Below are 21,068 nucleotides of genomic sequence, written 5' to 3' on the forward strand. Positions count from 1 at the left end.
TATGTGGTTCTAAGAGTGTATGATGTATGCTTGAAATTTCCATCAGGGTTAGAATAATAGAATTTCAGTATAACTGCTTCTCGTAAAAAGATTTGTGAATCAAAGTTGATTCTCAATAATCTTAGTAAGATACAAGTTACAACTGATTCACACACAAATCTGTTGCAAAAATCACAATTCTTCTCAAACACTGCGACAAACTTCTAGCCCATCCTTGTTTATGCATGTGTCTTGGTGCATACACTGTCATAGTTAATCTTTGAATGCATAAACCTAAAGTAAAATGCCAAACATATTTTGGAATAAAAACCTTTAAAGACAATTAAAATACATTAGACTGTATACAACATTACATTTCTAGGGCACTCTCACTACACTCACCTTCTATGTGAATTTCTGTTGCTGTTGACATGTCCTCGACCAGTGCAACCAAGAGTAGGACACCTGACATGGGCAAAGAAAAGTCAATAAATAATAAGCAACCTGTCATAGTAGATCCATGGGACATGTGCCCTACAGTACATGATCTCTGAGGAATGCATTTACCCTCTTTTTTCTTAAAATGTTTAAAAATTTAATTTGGGTTCCTCCTATTTAACACCCAAAATATTTTTGGTTTCCACTTTCCCTGAAAAAACAAACAGAATTTGATTCCCCTATTTAACAAATTTACCCCATATCACCCTATTCTGGCATATATCTTGCCAAGTTTTTTAGCAAGATCTTCGTGAAACTGGACTTGTAAAACTGCCACTTCACTCAAACCTGCCTCAAAACGTAAATAAATTATATTTTTAGAATAATATATATAATAATATAATTATAATAATTATAATTATAGCTTCTTGTACCATTTCTACCAGTAATCAAGTCAGAGATGATGAGAATCAACTCTTCCTTTCTCCATCCATTTAATTCCCTCTCACAAAGCAGAGAGAAATGCCATTGGTACATAGGTGCATATACACAATGTCCTATTCAATTGCCCCAGCATGACTCATGTTGTGGCACAAGTTGAATTCATTATTCTGCAATTTCCATATTTTGGCTTTAGGGCACATCAGTCATATATTGGTATAACCAAAGTATCCCCCCTCTCATGAAATGGTTACCAACTTATGGTATGGTGTCAATCCCCGGGTGTCAATCAAATCAAAACTCATAACATCAACTTTTTCACAAGGTAAATAAAGACTGAAACGTTGTATATATCAAAACAATTTATTAGTTATTAGTATTGTGAATCTATAAAGAGAATATCAGGAAATAAATATTGCATCAAGTTTTTTCCACCTCGTCATGCTTCTTCCCTCAAGAATAAAATATTTAATTCAAAAAACCAAGCGGAGACATTTTGCCGTTGGTCGTGACGCAAGTTCCCGCAGCAATAGTTACTTCCTTTGTTTTGCTTCTTTTGTGAATGCAGGAAACAAACAAAAATACCTCGTATGAGCATGATGGTAAAGGTTAAACTAATTAAACTCCATGCAAGATTAGGCAATCCCAGTTGAAATCCCTACACCCCCTATGGAGGACATGACTTTAAACTCTCACACAGGGGGTGATGATTTCAAATGGAGTCGCCCATTCAGGTAATCCCAGTTGAAATTCACACTCCCTGTGTGGAAGATTTAATATCATGTCTTCCATAGGGGGTGTATGGATTTCTACTGGAATAGCCCCTTATTGAGTGCTATGGTAATTGTTAGTGCTATTATTATAATACAGCTTGCACCATGTGGGCAGAAGTCTTTGGAAACTATTGATTTTTGAAAGATTTTTGCCCGATGGTCATAGCTACGCTAGGGCCAAAACAGATTGGCAATATAAACAGGCATATGCAGAAAGTATTAGTATGACTACATGCAAGTGGTTAGTATGAATGTAAGGAATTCACAAAGCTACAATTTTACATCACATAACATACTGCACAAACAATACACTGCTATCATAAACTTTCAAAACAATATTCTGCAAAATGTTTAGATGATAAATCTTCCTAGCTCTTCATAATAAGCAACATAAATGCATGTTGTTTGTACGGCAATATGCTTTGTTTTTCAATCGGACAAGGGCATTGGGAGTCCTGGCTTGAAAAAATAAATCGGGAATTATAATTTGAACCTTGGAGCACTGTAAGACAATACAGCTTGATTGATGTCAAGAGATTTGGTAACCACATATCGCCATGCATGTGCAGGAACATCTGAATTTAAAGTTGAATAGCTGCTTCATGTCAAATGCATTCTTTAGGACCTTTTGGAGTTGATTTTATATTGTGATATGCACACGGCAGCTATTGCTTGTCTGTGTGTACTGTGCACATAAGATGTTCTTGCCTTCGCATGCCAACATATAGCTCTTACATCATACTAAGCTGCTGTACTTCCGATAACCTTGGTTCAAAATTCAAACTACAGAACAAAAATGTAATATTTTATTATCAAATTTGAAGGAGCTTAATACTAGTAATTTGATGAAAAAATACATCAAAATATTTCAAAATTCTAGCAAATTGTTGAACCAGAAGCAAATCAAATTAGAAATAAAACTAACTTATTTGATACCAAAATCAGTTAATTGAAATAACATAATTAATGTTTAAAGCTGGTTCCATCCAATCGATGGAATGGGATACCTTTCATAACAATCTGTTAACCATGACCATGTTTCACTCAATTCTAGAAGCATCTGTAAACTAGTCGCTGATGATGGTACCATGATGCCTGCCAACATGCACAAAATGATTCTTATAATCTGCACATGCATATATTAATTTTACACTTCCAATGAAAACTTGCTTTATAATAATGCTCAGATTTACATACATGATGCATTAAGTCATACCTATAATTCCTTAAAAGGTCGCAAAAGTAATTTTTTTGGTTCTTGTCCGGAAGAGCATGAATTGACGAGGGCGGGAGGTTTTTCCTCCACTTTTTGTAATACAAAATTGGCACTGCTAGCATTTGTAATCTTTTTTCAATGCATTCTTTAACCCCCTGAGCACTACCTGCTGATCTAACATTGCTTCTGACTGGTCAATGACATGATATTTTCACTTTCATCACCAATCAGAATGGAGCTTTGCAAATAATTCATCCCAATTTTTTTTGTGGTGAAATTATTCTAACAATGTTGCTGATTGGGCCAATTGATAACTTCTTTTTGGCCAATCGGCAGGTAGTTCTCATGGATAAAATGTTGCTTCATTAACTTTCTTTTATCATCATACTGAATTGCTGGAGCTTTTAAATCAAAAGTTATACTCGAAAATTGTATAAGCAAAAAAAAAAAAACGCCAGAAAACAATGCGGGCAAGAACAAGAACCAAAAAATTAATTATTTTATACAGCCTGATTTCTCTCTAACACTGAGAAGATCAGTTTTCATTTTAAATCCTTCTTAATTTGAAATATTTTGTAACAAAAACAACTTGGTATTAAACAATGACATTATCAATTTATAAAAAATCCCAATTCATTTGTACGGTACCAATCAATAATATATACACACACACAAACACAAGACTGAGCAGTGATATTAAAAAGTTTAACTAAAATCGTCTGACATTTTGGTTTAAATTAAAAACACAGGTAAATCGGCTTATAACGGTTTGAACACGAGATCAATCTGTTCAATGACCTTTTCCGTTGTAAACGTCTTGCATGGCTCCTGTATAACATAACAATTAATCAATAATGGAAACTTCCTGCTCAAACTGATGCGCACAATAACCTGCTCCATCTTGCAATGCATTTCACTTTAAGCTAAACAATTTCAAAATTAATCACTTTCCTCATCTCCTCTTTATTTCTTTACCAATTCCATCATTCTTCCCACCTATTCATTATGTGAGAAACAATCAGAAGTCATCGTGTCGAAATAATAATAATATAAAACCGAACAACTCCATAGCAACATTGAAAGTTGCGGATATGAATAGTTGAATGCACCTCCCTACCTACACACAAGAATAAATGCACAATACAAGCTACTAATGACTTGTTTATTAATAACAACATCGGCAGATGGTATGCCGTTATACCTTACTCAAGAGCAACATTGCAACTTGTTAAAAGAGAATAATTCACTTTACTAAATTTTGCATCTTATAAATTTGATTATTAAAAGCACACCGGAAAAGAAGCAAAAGAAACTTCTTCCGATTCATCTTGAAATTACTTTAACTCGATTGATTTGGTCATTTCAATTTGTGCATTATATATAGATATAGCCAAGTACACGGTTTAGGTAGTTGACATTTGATGAAATATCATTAGACTTGCTAGATTTTTAAAAACAAACACACACAAATTTTACCATCTAGAAATGAGCTGAGACTTGTGTGTTTTCTCCTCTCGGCGTAGTAAATGATGAACCCCTTGTTGTACGATGGCAAATCAACACAATTCCCTGCCTGCCACCCTCTGGGCTATTATGACAAGTGGTAAGCTTATAGTGGGAGTTAAGTATAATATAGACAAATCTTTTCGACATATTTTCTGATGGATTTATTCTGACACGACTGATATTTGAAGATGGAAACGCACTCGTAATGAAGTTGATTTTAATCTAATCATTTGAATGATATTAATTTTCGTCTTTCATGACGGAATCTCAAAAACTAGCTAAATTATAGGTTGGAGCCCAGTTTCTCTCTCTAATATTCTTACAAGTAATCGGAATACAAAACAAATATTTGAAAATGAAAAAAAAAAAATGCATGTGCATCGATCGTATATCAAAGGTCTCTTCGGGTGAATTGATTTGAGGTGACACAGCATTCTAATGTAAAGCTGCCGTTATATTGCATTCCCCTATTGCCTCAACTTTTATAAGATCTTTCAAATGAAAATTTAACTTCATATTATTTTGAGTTGATTTTAAAATTGTTTCGTGTTGATAGTATTATTTTTATGGTCTTGTGACTTTTTAAATGAAAAACTGATAATTTTACAACTATACCTAAGTTCCACAAATGTGGCATTATTTGCTAGAATGCATGTGCAAAATTAAATTAATAATACAAGTTTTGTGTGCATGCTTGTATAAAACTCCATAGTGTAATGTATGTGAAATTAACTCCAAATATAAAATATTTGACTAGTCAAACCATATGTTAACCATACTTTAACTATACTTCAATTCAAATTAGTTACACAAAATATAACTAATAAGTGGATAGACCAAGTATAGATATTATGACTCATGCCCACTTGTGATGTTAAACATTACTGAAGTCTGTGTGTGTGTGTATACATAGGAGTATGTAGTTTAGTTGTCCTATAATGGGTGTCCACACAATATGCATAGATATATCAGCAATCCCATTAAGTTTAATTGTATTACATCTATACATATAATGAACATCATTTCTCTGTTGTGTCTGGCTGCCATGTTGAAACATTGTGCTAACAAAAACACAAGTGCTCAGATCGTACCATTTATAGCCGTGTACTTTAAGACAATCCGGGATGGCTGCCTCGTGAGATCTTGCTTAAGATTTCAATGATATAGAGTCTCCCTGATGTTGCACCACTGTACTAGTAGACTCTTATAAAGACTCATCTGGAGAAGCAGCAAGACAGATAAACCAAATGTATCAAGAACCACTGCCCAAAGAACTTGACACAATAAAACAGGTGATGAAAATCCCAAGTGGCAGCTATTGCCAAATTCAGTCTCTACTGCAATAACGTATTGTATAACTTGCCACAATGGAGGGCTCTTGACTATTAAATTAAGCATTTTGAGTGAAGCGAACACCCCGACCCACATACATTCTCATGCCTGTGTTAACAAAATTTCCCAATGTTTTAAAAATGTCACTTTCATGGCAATTTTGCCCCCAAATAGAAAAGAAGAATTTTTTTGATTACAAGTGCATCACTAATATTGAATGTAAAGTAATTCCAAATATATTTTTCGCATCCTGCAACCGGAGCTTTCAGACTTAATCCGTAAGTACACAATAAAAAAACAAACTTAAATGTCATCCTGTCTACAACACTAACATGATTTTTTTATATATCAACTTACTTTTAAGCTGTTAAAATAATTTCCATAAACTGCATGATTAAAGAAAGATGTAGCAATTGGGTCAACTAGTACAGGGTGTATCAAAATGATTGATATCCGTAAGTTTCCAGTAATTATGCCACATCAAAATTTAATATTAGATCAACTTAATTTGCAGACACTGTATAAAACTATATACCTATGCTCATTTTAAGAGGATCCAATATTTCCGATTCATTCCTAAAATGCAAGCAATATTATTCAATTAACTTTTTTTACCTGGTAGGCACCTGGTCCAAAATTTTATAACCAAGAGAGTTATTATACACTAGTACCTCCCCAAGCTTATTTAAATCTACAGTATTTTCACACACACAAAAAGTGCTTTGGCTTCTTGAATATGATTAGTCCCACTTTCTCAAATAATCTGAATGCATACTGAAAGGTCATGGTACTTTTTACTTGTTTTAACATAATAAAGAGTTAATAATTATCATTCATTGTTGCAATCAGGGCAAACAATTAAATGGTTCACCGGTTATCCCTGTTTATAATAATCAAAACAGTTGACCCATCTGCTAGTACTTTTTGTCTCATCTAATCTCTCACAGTTTACGCTTCACACCTAGGCCGCTTCATTTTAATTTACACTGATGGATCCAAGATTCGTTTTTGAACTTCATCTATCACAGCAGACTACACACACAATTAGAATACACTATGGGCCACAATGACCTCATCCCAATTGCATAGTTCAATAACCTCAATTAAACAATCATAGTGCAAAATTTGACCTCTAGTTGCACAGGATGAGTTTTTGTACCCAAATTTTCAAAAGGTCATTCAATGAATGCACAAATGTATTGGTGTTGAAGAACTGTGTCTTGATAGATGAACATGTTGTGGATCCTAGTGATAGGTGATGTCATCAAATCAGTGGTTCACAATACATACAGAATTCCAAGTTCAGTAAATTTGTGCATGGCTCACCGTCACCTCAAACCATCACCCTAATCATAACCTCAATGTTACAATGGAGTGTTCTTGATCAAATCGGCCATACAAATGAGCAAGAGGGATAAAAAAAAGCGATGACACTCATGAATGTGAACCCCTGACAACTTAAACATGCACACATATAAGTTTTACTACAGTTCTGACATTATTAATTCCTTACACAACGCTATAAAAATATAAATGATAAGCTGACACTGATACACAAAAATTACACCACAAACAATAATTTCACTACATTGTCATGTTCACAAATTCACTACAATGGAACCCGAGGTCAAAGTTCATTTACTTCAGACAGATGTCAGTATGATCATGGCATGGAGCATTGATTTTATTATGAGTAAGATATATAGTTATTATGTATGGAGCAACATAAAAGTAGTTGTTAGTGTCTAGAATAAATGTGACCGTTATTCAGTACCATATTCTCCCTAATAAATGCCCCAGAGGCATTGCAATATGTTCGAGAAAAGAATGTTCATTTGAGGTATGCTTATAAGCATAATTTTTCAATCAAAACTGCCAATTCCATGGATAATAATGACTCAGTAGAAGTGAATAAATCCCATTCTGTTCAATTTAACAGGAAACTTGATATTACTCACCCTCTAAAATGGTATTTTCAGGATTTTCAGTGAAAAGAAAAAATGGTAAGGGGCATTCATTAGAAGGGGCATTTATTAGAGAGACTACAGTATTAACTTATGCCAGGACAGGATAGTTGACTTTCCTGGTCAGGGGTGCTCAATTACATTTGCTTGCAGACCACAGAGGGAAAAACACAATTCAAAAATCTGTGTTTGAGAGCCAAACACACCTTGTTTTGCTATATGTTTACTGTACTGTTCAGAGACAAACTCGTCCGGTCAGTGGATCCATCTGGCCCATTGAGGACCCATGCTTTATGTGACATGTTACATTAGATCCTTAGCCTTTAGTCTTGGCATGTTATATACATGGGATATAGTATCAGATCATTATTTGGTCTTTTAGAATGTATCCTCTATTATATTTGGAAGTCACTCATTTGGCACTTTACACTGCTATTATGATCACACACTATGCTGATATTAATAATCACTGGGATTGCATGCATTTTGCTCTTTTGCTTTCATGGGAGTATGGCTTTAAAAAAAGTTTGTTTCCTGTAGTCCGCGCTCATTTAATTTTGGGGAGCCATTTTTATCACTTTCATATCCAACCAATGGAGTGATATGGTAATAAATATTTGTTATTTCAAGCATAATTTACCATACATTCCAACTCTTAAATTAAAAAAACAAAAACACATGTCATATTTTAGTTTTCACACCGCCAACAGGAAACAAACTTGTTTTTAGCCTAAGGCTAGAATATAATAGTGTTATGTAATGAAGTATGAAACACTATAAAATTATACTTGTACACATGTATACTACTAAGAGAGGGTGAATGCAGAGCAAAATGTACAAATATGTTGTGCTGCCTTTAATGAAAAGATTGTGTCATCAGTCAGGATCTTGTCCAAATTGTCTATTTTGGGTACATTTGCCATAATATCAGAAAACACATTCAATTCATCAAAAATGTTTTTTGTTAGTTTTTTTTCTTTTTTGATGGGGAAAGTTGGTCTGTAAAAGCCAACACCAATTTATTTTTGGATATAGGATCATTGTTTTAGATTAAGTGCACACTGGTCAGAAATAGCCACTGCATTCTCAGAAATAGTCACTGTATGCTCAGAAATAGTCACTGTATGCTCAGAAATAGTCACTGCATGCTCAAAAATAGTCACTGCACGCTCATGAATAGTCACTGCATTTCTGTTTCTTTAAACGATAACAAGATCAACATGATTCCTTTTTTAATTCTGTAAATTGGCTCAAAACAGCGACAAGTAGTCACAAAATTCACCAGATTGGACAGAGATGCCCTAAATTTGACTTGCAAACAGTGACATCTCACTTTTTGATCGACAGGTGTTACATAATTGTTGTGTGTCGTAATATTCTAAAATGAAGATCTCCTTGATGTATATCACTTATCAATCCAGGTAATCAAGTAAATAACTTCTATTTTAAGATTATGTAACAGGTTTATTTTGGAAGCAACTTGGCTATTTCTGTTGCAATGTGCACCACATGTTCTATAAACTTTACACACCACACATACACCCAGGAGCAGATCCAGCTTTTGAAAAGGGGGGGGGGCGGAAATGAAATATTTTTGGGCTTGTTTTGCTCGTCCAAATTGTATGGCAAATACAAATCTATGTACCATTCTGAGGAGAGTCTGATCCTCAGTCCAAGGTGCAAGGTTTCCCCACTTCTTTTTTTAATATGGGAGGGGGTGAGGGTTAAAATTGCCAATTTTCACTATACATGATCTAACTTTCTGTATACAAATCAATAAATTATATCCCCTTTCCCCTTTTTTATGGGGGGGGAGCTCCTCCTGGATCCGCCCCTGCATGTACATGTGGTGGGATATTATGGAAGTGCACTACATGCAATGGTGAGTGGATTATCTATCTATCTACTATTATCTTCTACATCACACCAGGTATACACACTTCTACTTAAGGCTATTTATAGACAAAAGAATGACTCTTACTTTAAAACATGTTCATGTTGCTGCAATACTGTTACAGGAAATCAATAAAAAAAGAAACAAACAGAATACAATAAATTTCACATCATAATGGCACGGTGAGTGGTCATGATTTCGTGGCCATATTGTATAACAACTTCAAACTCCGGCAATGGGCTATTCCAGATAAAATCCATACACCCCTATGGAAGATATGACTTAATCTTCCACACAGAAAGTGAAAATTTCAAATGGGGTTACCTGAATGGGGGAAACCACCCCCCTATGTGTGAGATTAAGGTCATGCCTTCCATCTAAAGGGTGTACGATTTCAACCAGAATAGCCTAATTTACGACTAAGATGAGTCGTCAATGGATGGCGGTAAATAGCAATCAAATCAGAAAAGTAGGCTCAGATTTGATTAGAACGGCACATTAATTTCATCAGTGTCTCTGTACAAAGAACACAAATCAAGCACCCAATTTAACTTCATTAAACAGGGAGTTTGATAACATTCACCCTGTACAATATAAAACATACTTGACTTTTACCAAAATGTTAGACAACCCCAAAAGAACATGGCATCTGTAACCCTGCAAGAGGCCCACATTTTTCCTTTTTATTCCCTCTACACTTGTATTTCCTCTTTTTCCGTACACTGATTTCCTGAAACCCGAATCCGCTCCCTAGATCAGGATCTTCGTGAGAACTGTCAGCAGTTAGAATGTAATCTGTATAAAAGCTCTCGCAAGTACATACCATGACCATAAAGGTAACTTAAATAAAAAAGTGATAAATAATCAAATTGGTCAAATCAAAATATAAATTTAAAATGTCTTTAACCCATTACTAGTAAAATGATAATTGAAAATCTAGAGGAAACATGTGAAGCTATGGAAATTAATGGAGAGGGGTGCAATAATAATCCTATTTGCCGAGTCATATACATCACGCGCCACTTTGAAAGTCTGGACGAGAGTCTAACCACAACAGGAAACCAGGTTCCTGGGAAAGTGGCTCAGATGACCAATTCTGATGAAGCCCTCTGACCAGATGGATAATATATCAGTTGGCGAGTAAAATTTCACTTGCTTTTTATTAAGAAAAAAAATCAAAAGTTCGGGAACCCAAAATAATTTCACCAAGATGTATTGAGACCTGAAACTAACCTTTAGTGAAAAATAAGGAAAAAAGCTAAAAATGCTGAAAAACAACGTAAAATTTGGCTGAAAATAAAAGAAATTTGATCAACATTAAAATCTGAAATCTGCTAAAAAGAGGAAAAGTTTCAAGTCTGTGTATTTAATTTTATTAATATTTTCATATTGGAGAACTTAACCGAGCCTACTATTGTGGGCAATTTTTTTTTTAAAAGTTGATTAATATTTTTTTCTTTGATGCATACTTCATAAAATTGATAATAGAATCTTGTATACCGAGTCTACCATTGTGTGTACGGACAGGAAACATATTAAATCACAGATGAATAAAAGTGAAAATAAAGCACTTATGAAATTCACTCAAGATTCATTTTTTGTTCAAATCCAATAAAAGAAATTAGTCCACTCATCACGACCATTGAAGTCAAGTCGTATTGTGAAACATCACCAACAACAATAAGCAAATTTACCCATTAATTTTGCATTAAAGATGACCTCTCTGGCGATTACAATTGTTTTCTGTTCTACAATAATGCCAAGATATTACTTGCGTTGGAAAACAGAATTATTTCTTTCACCAACTTGGCATCCCTCACTTAACCTTTATACGTGTCTCGCCTAGCAATTATGCTGTAAAATAGCCCACTGCTTTTGCTTAGTGTAATTCTTTTCTTACTACTTAGAACAATTATGCCCTGGTGGGTAAAACTTACTCAACACAATGCAGTGTGTGTGCAATTTACTGCAATAACACGCACAATGCTAAAACATTTCGCTACAGTTCCTCCGTAGAATAGTGGCGAGAGAAATTTGCTTTTATTCGACCATTGCTGATTGAAAGGCATTCAATTTGATTTCTGACATACTTATTTTCCTTTTCTTTCTTCCCCCATTACTTAGTTACTCACAAATTGTTACTGAATCAAAATTCCATCAAAGAAGTGTCAATTTATTGTCAATTTATGTAACAAAAAAAATGGATTCCATCAAGTTGTGACAGTTAAATTGTCTTTAAACCTCCATTTGTTCGCTCGGTGTGACTTGACAAACTTTGCACAACATTGTCAAAATTAAAATTATAAAAGTGATACAAGCGTTTTAAAAAACCAAACAGTAATAAACAAGTTCCTTTAAACCATCACAATCTTATTAAGATGAGCTCGGGGAAGAGCTAGTAGAAGAAAAATCAAAATTTTAATGCTGTAATTCTATTTTTAAAATGTTTTGCAGTAATGCAAGTCTCAATACCTACATAATCCCTATTAATGATTGAAAAGAGTACTTACATTGTTGGGTTATTTTATCTTTGTGTGGACATCCGGATAAGCTAAGTGGAAAAAAGAGATAAAACATAGTTATTTGGTAACGTCTACACACAATAACAAATCAGTTGGCAATAAATTCAAAAGCTATTATGGAATACCACAGCAGCAATTTGAAAGAATTCTCATAAATATCAAATCAATTTGCTTTGTAATCTATTATAATTACATTTAACCCCCGAGCACTACCTGCCGATCTAACATTGCCACTGATTGGTCAATTACATGATATCTTCACTTTAATCACCAATCAGAATGGAGCTTAAATAATTCACCCCAATTTTTGTGTGTGGTGAAATCATTCTAACAATGTTGCCGATTGGTCCAATTGATAATGAAAACTTCTTTTTGGCCAATCGGCAGGTAGTTCTTATGGGGTTAAATAGATTTTAGAATGCAATGGAAACATTTTTAAATCCAAATCAGCATGTTAGCAGTATTCATTCATTTAAACAAAAAAAAATTAAACCTGAGAATATTTTACACTAATTATAAGAGCCAATGACATAAAGATATAATTACACTCCACACAAATTCAAGACATACCTATTTTGCTGCATGTGCAAATTTGCAAAATATGCCACAAACAAAAAGTAAGGGTAATTCTTAATCACATTATCATCCACATCCCGGCAATATTTCAGTTTTCGCTTTTTTTTTCACACAGACTTCACACATAAAAAATATTTTCAAGTATTTTTACTTTCGCCAAGCAATGTAACGGCATAGCCCCGCAATGTAAACTGTGCATGAAAAGTCCTGTGCCGCAAAAAAATCTGCAACATCAACAGTAATCAGTGATACTGGGGGTATCAGATTGACTGATCATGTGAACACTAATGGGGTCAAGTTACGTGACAAGAGCTGGCCGATTCTGGCTCTACTTCTACTAGAGTATAATGTCAGGATTCATGGTGGCTAGCTTTTGAATTAAGGGTTAACTTATTTTCATTTACTTTCAATTTCTCGTACTAAAATAAGAAATGATCAAATGTAATCAGGCATTGTTTAAACAAAATTGGGTTTTTTTTGGTTATGAATGAATCATTTAAATGGCGGCCCACAATTATTGAAATAAATATAAATAAAATTGAAATGAAATGAAATGAAATTAAATTAAAGATAAAATAATAAAAGATGAAAGATGAAAGATAAAAAATAAAAATAAATACCGGTAAATAAAAAATCCCCTATTCTCTGAACTTTCAGTACTTGCTCATTTTGGGTACACACTTGTTATTGGGTAGTTACATACCTGCGGTGATGATGGTACAATCCAGTGACATGACCTGTGCCGTCGCACCCAGGGGTAGGGCATTTGCCTGTCCCTTCACCTGGCGGGTAGGCCAGCATCTCTGTGAGATTTAAAAAGATATCAAAACAGTCAATGTTTATCGCGGAATATGACACTGATCATTGCTGTGCTGCCTTTACTCCGCTATAATTCCAACCAAATCGTGGACATGTGAAGTGGTTATTTCTGACTTTCTTCAAAAAGTTGATGAACAAGGTCACTTTATTTACTTTCTTAAAGTACATTTTTGTATAGTTGAAGGCGCTATCAGTGCGTCACTAAATCAGAAAATCTATTTAAAAAATCACCAAAAACCTGATTTCTAGAGTTTTGTAAAGATAATGGGTGTGAAAAAACCCTGTTAAGTGTGATCTTCCATAGAGGGAGGGCGAGTTTAAAATAGAATTAGTCCCAAACAAAAATGTTTGGTAGACTCATAACCGGTGCGATCTTACCTTTCCGATGTTGATTAAGATACTTCTTGCATCTCGGGATCGATGCAAGAAGTATCTTAATCAACATCGGAAACGGTAAGATCGACCGGTGTACTGAGTCTGCTTAATGTGCTAATCCAATTTGAAATTCATACTCCCTCTGTGGAAGATAATTTCCTAAATCTTCCAGAGGGGCAGTATTAAATTAGTGGTGAGGTCTTTAGGGGCTTTAATACTCTCCTCCATCCATTTTCACTCTGTTAGTGTTAGTATTTAGATAGTGTATTGATGTGATATAGAAATAATAGTTGAAGGTTAGCAACTATTTTAAACTGTTATGATTTGGTAGTTCGCAGCATCTTGTGAATGGTAGTGAGCTTTGGCAAAAATTGCATTGATCATTTCATAGCGAGTGTTTAGAAGAATTCAAATGTCACAGATATACTTTTGTAGGTCCTGTGGTTCTTGAGTTATGTTGTAAGGAGGGCTGAAACAACAACACTTTTGTAAAGTGTACATAACTCATTATCAACAATAAATCAAGCAAGTTTTCAAACTATATGATTTGTAGAATGAACTTTTGCAAAACATCAAAGTGTTATTTTTCAATAATATATTGATTAAGATAATGAAAATCAATTTGTTTTGGCTGCTTCGACCAACAATACCGCATCTACCCTTAAGTTGAATGTCTTCTCTTTTTTTTTGGTGTGGGTTGCAGCAAAGAAATTCAAATTCAAGATTTATTCCAATATCACATCAAACAATAATACATCAAAATAATACCTTGCGGCAAGATAGAGATAAGGCCAGGTACGTAATCAGTCTTGGCTTCTCCTATGAGGATGAGGCAAGGAAGGAGTATATCATTTTAAAGCAATAATGTGCAATTTGCATTAAACATAGATTTTTATTTTTCCCAAATATTGTTAGTTTTCACTATCAGTGATGTTGTCTGTTAATTTCAGGCTGAACAAATCGGGTAAAACAGAGAAAAATGCTATTTCATTAATACAGCCTCTCTATATTGTCCACTGTGTGTATCAATTTACAATGTATTTGCAAATTACACCACGATCCTGGTTTTATTACAAAAATTCCTAATTTTACTATAATAAAAGCATTTCAGGTTTAGTCTTTCACACAGTATTTAAGTACATCATAGGGTAAAGTAGGTAATGGGGATACGCATCCTGCACAAGAACAAATAAACACAATGGGGAACGATTGCTCGCTACAAAAGGAAACTGAATATAATTAATCAGAAAGAAAGAAAGAACTGTTTGCTAACCTGTAAGTGTTACAATTAAACTACACAACACAAATACTGGTATTATAATTGTGCAAAAAGTAGAAATTCAAGAAAAATTGAGGGCGTCGCCTTGAGAAAATCACACATCATGGCTTTAAATGTGAAAATGGATGATTGCAATTGTCGTACACTAGTCAAATACAAGTTTACTTCAATGCAGTGAAAGTACACCCAACAACCAAAATACACGATTACACTTTCAAACTGAGATGGAAATATCTTAAAAACAAATTAACTTTAACTTCTTCATCTAAACAGGCAAGAAGTAATTTACTTCTTCCAACTCAAGTTAAATATAGTTGGACACCTTTCGTTATTATTGCCCACAACTAGATGAAAGATATCGACTTTGCAATACTTCATTTGCTATCTACCACATACGTCAACACACAATACAAACTAATTAGTTTGTGCAGAGTCTGTTCTTGCTGTAAACGCTAAAATCTATTGTATCAGTTGGGTTGGACACGTGTCCTCGTATTCATCGTACAACATTAATACAAAGCCCCAAAGACAATTCCATAAATACTAATAAAACTTTCAAGGACAACTAAGTATTCTTTTGCAGTTCACTCAACTCTGTCTGCCATGAATTAAGAGAGAATTAATAATTATGTCTTTTTTTTTAGTTCCATTCCACAGAATTTTCATTTATTTAAAATCCTCCCCTGTGAAGTATACACATGAAGAATGATATGAAGGCAAATTAGTATAGAACCTATCTCGGCCAAATTTAAACAGGTGTGGAAAAAGCATTGAAATTGTAGTGCCACATGCTTCTTTTGTTTGTTTTGTCGTCAAAGCATGTGAAATATCTCATGTTAAAATAACAAAACTAACTAACACACACACCCAAAACACACAAACTAGTATACGGTAACACATTCTTGAAATATTTGAATTTTTACGTGAACTTTACAATCAATTTGCTTCAAAATGCAATGTAAAATATGTTACTTTTATGGTGTACATTTACACCTACCTAGATGCCAGCATTATTCCTATAAATTAAATTTATTTGACTATTATGCACATAATACTGTGTGTCACTCACCTCTCACTGTAGTTGTGGTAGGTATTGGTCCCATAGCTGACGTGATTGTCGTTATTGCAGAATGCGCCACCGACTGAGTCGCCATACTCGTAAGCAAACCCGCAGCAAGTCCCAGGGGTTTCATATTGTCTGCAGTAGGTATCACAGCAAGAAGCGGTTTTGTGCTATCAGGTGCAGGGGGGATAAGTTGCGGACTAGGTTTGGGCAGCTGATCTTCTCGACTGTTCTCTGATAACGGCTCTTTCTTGATTTCGATCCAAGGGGAGTTGATGCCGCTGTTGCTTTCTTGTGCTTGCGCGCTTGCCTGATTCAGCGCATCAATGTTCTCTTTGATAGCCTCTAGCGCCGACAACGCCTTACTTGTGGTATTGCTAATTTCTGCTTCGCGAACTGATGACGACGTGTCCATGGGCTCTGCTGCTGCGGGAATCGGTGGCGGAGTAGCACTTTCATACTGCTTGTCACAGGTTCGGTGGGGTAGGTTCTTCTTCAGGTTGCTTAGTCGAAGACTGACTGCACTCTCCTCTACCTTAGGTTGTGGAGATTCAGATGATGGTAATTCAGTAGACTGTTCTTGTTGCTTCTTGGTGGACTCCTCCAATTCCTCTTCAAATTGCTTGCTGACTTCTTGTAGGTGTTGGGGGAGATGCGGCATTGCCAATGACTCGTCTTCTTCCTCTCGCGATTGTTTATGTCCAACACTCGCACGCTCGTCTACCACAAGTGGGGGAGCATCATCATCCATGTCCACATCTGCATTATTATCTGTCCTATCGGCGGCCGTCTTGTTGTTAGACGGACCATTCTGGGGTGCACCACTGCTGGATTCGGTTACCATAGGGACGGCTCGTTCCATTTCCGGTGCCGTGTCCAAAATGGGCATCTCCTGGTTCAAGAACGCCAACTCCTTGTGAAGTTTTGGCGGTGAACAGACCTCTGGATCTGTATCCATTTCATCATCATTCATATTTTTAAAATCAAAATGGGGCAAGTTCTTTGGAGCTTTCGCAGGTTTCTCCATTTCAGGCTTTTTCTGCACACTGTCTTTCTTCTCTTGTGTCTTGGTCTTTTCTACTTTTGTTTTCTCTTTTGGGGCAGATTCTTTTCCCTCGTCAGTACTGTCCTCCTTCTTAGCTTCCTTGCTCTCTTCCTCTTGTTTCTCAAGTCCAATTTCAGCTGTCACATTATCAATGAGTTTCTGAAGGTTAACTATTGCACGTCGACTGTATTTTGCTTGAAGATCGTCGTGCTGGGACGAAATTGAAGTTGCATCATCTGTGTCATTTTGACTTCCGCTCTGACTGGCGGCTTCTGCAGCGGCTGTTTCTGCAGTTTCTTCTGTTGTTGTAGTTTTTGCTGTGGCTGTCACTGTTGCTGTCACCGTGGTCGCCACTGTGGCTGCTGTTGTTGCGCGCTGTTGCTACCGCTGTTTCTTCTGCATCAGCTTCGGCCTTTGCAGGTACAGCCCTCTTCTTCTTGGAGATCTCTTGAGTTTTTCACAGGCTCTGGTGCTGGAGTAGGTTCCTGCTCTGCTTTTCTTTTCTTATTTGCCACAGGACACCCATAAACACTGGAACAAGAAAAGATCAAGATTTATTACTACACATGGAGGTATAAAAATACACATAAGGCAAAAAAAAAAAACAAGTTTGTTTCCTGTAGCACGTGCATTTCGCTTTTTGAGGGCTTATTTTTCTCATTTGATTTTTTTTTTTGCTTAAAAAGGGAAAAAACAAAAAAAAACCCAGAAAATCACACAAAAATAAAATAAATAAGAAAAGATTTACACATTACACAAACGTGTGTAGTGAAAAACTACCGGAGAAAACATCACACATTTTTTTTAAATACCTTTTTTAATTTGCAGGTTGAAAGGGGATCATAAAATTATTCTTGAATATGAAGAAATATTTTGTGAGTGTCGGAGAAACCCACTGTAAATTCCCATTCCAATTCGCATTTAAAAAAGTGGGTTTTTTTTCATTTCAAGGTATGGATTTTAAAAAAAATAAAAATAAAAAACGATTTCGCATTTGACTTTTTAGAGCTGCTACAGGAAACAAATATGTTTTTTTTTTTTTTTTTCTAGTAATAGGCGTGAAACTTCCCAATACTAACATTTCAAAGCAATTACATGTACTTTCCTTTCTTAAATTTGGACTTTAGTTCAGTTCAAAACCCAAACAGTTTTATCTATTTTTGAGTTCAGTTGTCAAGACCAAATGAAGAACTTGCACGTTTGTCTGCTGACAGTTCCACCAGAAACCTTCTGGCTTTCTCAAAGCGTTGAAGGAAATGAAGGTTTTTCACCTGGTCTTGGCAACTCAAAAATAGCAAGATTAATTAACAGACCTAGTGAACCTCTTCAATCAAAAAGGTTTCATATTTTAAATGTACTGAAACAGAGGTTTTTAATCTTTCCAGGTACCGCATACCATGTCTAATTCGAAGAAAGCTGATAACGAATAAACATAGCCATGGATGTCATTAAATATGAATGCGAAATATGAATGACATGGCACTGGGCTATTCCATTTAAAATCCACACTACCCCTGTGGAAGATTTTGGATATATCTTCCACAGGGGAGTATGAATTTCATATGAAATAAACATATTAGGCATGATTTCATAAAGAGAAAGATTTAACACGAATCTTCCACAGAGGGAGGGTGAGTTTCAAATAGAGTTGCTTAATGTGCTAATGCCATTTGAAATTCATACTCCCGCTGTGGAAGATATTTCCAAAATCTTCCACAGGGGTAGTGTGGATTTTAAACGGAATAGCCAAATTTACACATCCATTAACTTCATATGTATGCATGGCAATTCATTAGGCACATAGCATTGAGTATTTTGTCATCATCAATTATCGGTATGTTCTGTGACACGATCTGATCCAATTAGACCAAAGTCGGCAAAAAAGAAATTGAGATATTGGCAAAAATATAACTGCTCATATCTTTGGAACAATTTGTCCAATTTCAATTGGGTTTTCTGCAAAATGTAACTTAACAAATGCTTTACATCAAACTAGACAAATGAAACTTAAAAATGCCTGACTTCAGACTGATTTTACTTGATCACATAAACATTATGTGGTGTAATCAAGCAAGTCGGGCATATTTAATTTTCAGTTTTCTCTATGATTGCATCAATCATTTGCAAAGCTACATTTTGCAGAAAACCCAATAGAAATGGAACATTTAGTTCCAAAGATATGAGCAGCTGAAGTGTTTCCAAAACAATAGGCAACATTAAAACAAAAGAAATTATTTCCTTTGTTTGACTATATCTGAAAATCAATATTTCCGACTTCCGACTGATTTTGCTTGATCTCATCACATATGTGTTCACAACAGTCAAACATTTCTATCAACATAGAATGAAGCATATCATAAGATCTACACTTTATTCAATGCATTGAGGGCTTTAAAAAAATAATTACATGTATAAATTATCTTTGAATTTAAAAATAGCTCATTTAATTGGTGTTTTCTAAGAAATTGTTTACAACAAAACACTAATGCAGAAAAGCATTCTATTATGCATGTGACAAAGCACAATAACATTTTGTCCACCCCAAACACACCACGTACAACCGATGAAATGAATTGTTTAATTATTCATGACACATTTCAACAACAATCAGCCTACAGCATCAGACTAGTCTATATAACATTATCAATTGATCATATCACAGTTTAGGGAGGATCTAAAACAGGCCAATCTGTAAGGACACAGTTCATAACCTCAAATATGCTTGCATGCTCACACATTAACCTCTCATTGTTTTGGGTACTCCATATTTTGAGGTAATCTTTTGAGCTATGAAGGTTACTTTGATCTATGCCATTAGAAATGAAATTGTTTTGCAAAGCTTGTACGTAATGAGCGGTAAACTTGCATTGGTTTTCCATTCCTGCGCTTCTGTAATTAGGCGGGAAAATATTTAGTCTGACCTGATTGTATTTTTTTTCCAAACAGGAATAAGATTTTAATTTTAGTATTATCTGGAAAATTCAGTACCGATGTGTTTTTTAGCACATTCTTTATAGAACACAGCCGAAACATTGATTCCATTAGAAACAAGACAGTCTAGCTAGACCAGTGGCCCCAACTTTTTTTTACACCAATCAAACAATATTTTTTATGCCTTATGAACACACTTGATGATGTCAAACAAAAAGGACAAACAACAGATATTTATAGCTTGTTTTGAATCAAGAAATTAATTTGCAATTTTGTAAGAGTTATGTAAGCATAAGGGCTTACCTTTAAGTTGATAGTAATCACTTGCATAAAAAAATAAAAAAATACATACATGCGTAATGACGCTGGACTTTTCTGCCTGTATTAACCTTAACCCTACTGAGAGCCAGTAACAAAAGCTACAACTCTGTGCCTACCTCCCCGGGCAGGGATGAGGGCAGGCAACATATAGGCCACTTTCTACCAGATCCTGCAACATTAGGGCCAGCAGAAATGTTCATCTTGGCAGTAGATAAGTTCTTAACCTTTTCAAACATATTTTATAAATCAATTTGAGTGTCAAATTCATCGACTGTGGTCAGATCACAGTGGACAGTCATGCAGACATACACATTGTATAGTAAAATACATCAAACTCTTCCCTATATTAATGTAAATGCAATAAATTGAGTTCAATGTCCGATTGGTTAATTAAATTTCTGTGCGGTACTACTAGATAGAAACTTTTGAACATTACATTGACAAAAAAGATTAAGTTGTTGTTTTTCAACATTATTGCACTTAAAGTTCATTGATTGATACACCTGCACTTAAGTAGCTAAAATGGAGATTTTATATACAGGGTGTCCAAAATGGAGATTTTATACAGGGTGTCCCAAAATGATAAACAAATCA

The 21,068-nt window shown here is 35.0% G+C and overlaps 1 protein-coding gene across 1 annotated transcript in view; it reads right to left on the bottom strand.

The window, feature by feature from the left end:
• Window positions 1-21,068, bottom strand: part of LOC140147380 (uncharacterized) — a 100,427-nt gene that overhangs the window by 22,667 nt on the left and 56,692 nt on the right. Inside the window, 7 exon segments of the mRNA XM_072169156.1 lie at window positions 382-444; window positions 9,631-9,658; window positions 12,054-12,094; window positions 13,345-13,444; window positions 14,604-14,654; window positions 16,184-17,594; window positions 17,627-17,753. Coding sequence (XP_072025257.1) covers window positions 382-444; window positions 9,631-9,658; window positions 12,054-12,094; window positions 13,345-13,444; window positions 14,604-14,654; window positions 16,184-17,594; window positions 17,627-17,753 — 1,821 coding nt within the window.

Source organism: Amphiura filiformis, chromosome 3 (genome assembly GCF_039555335.1).
Source record: "Amphiura filiformis chromosome 3, Afil_fr2py, whole genome shotgun sequence".
In the NCBI taxonomy this organism is placed as follows: Eukaryota; Metazoa; Echinodermata; class Ophiuroidea; order Amphilepidida; family Amphiuridae; genus Amphiura; species Amphiura filiformis.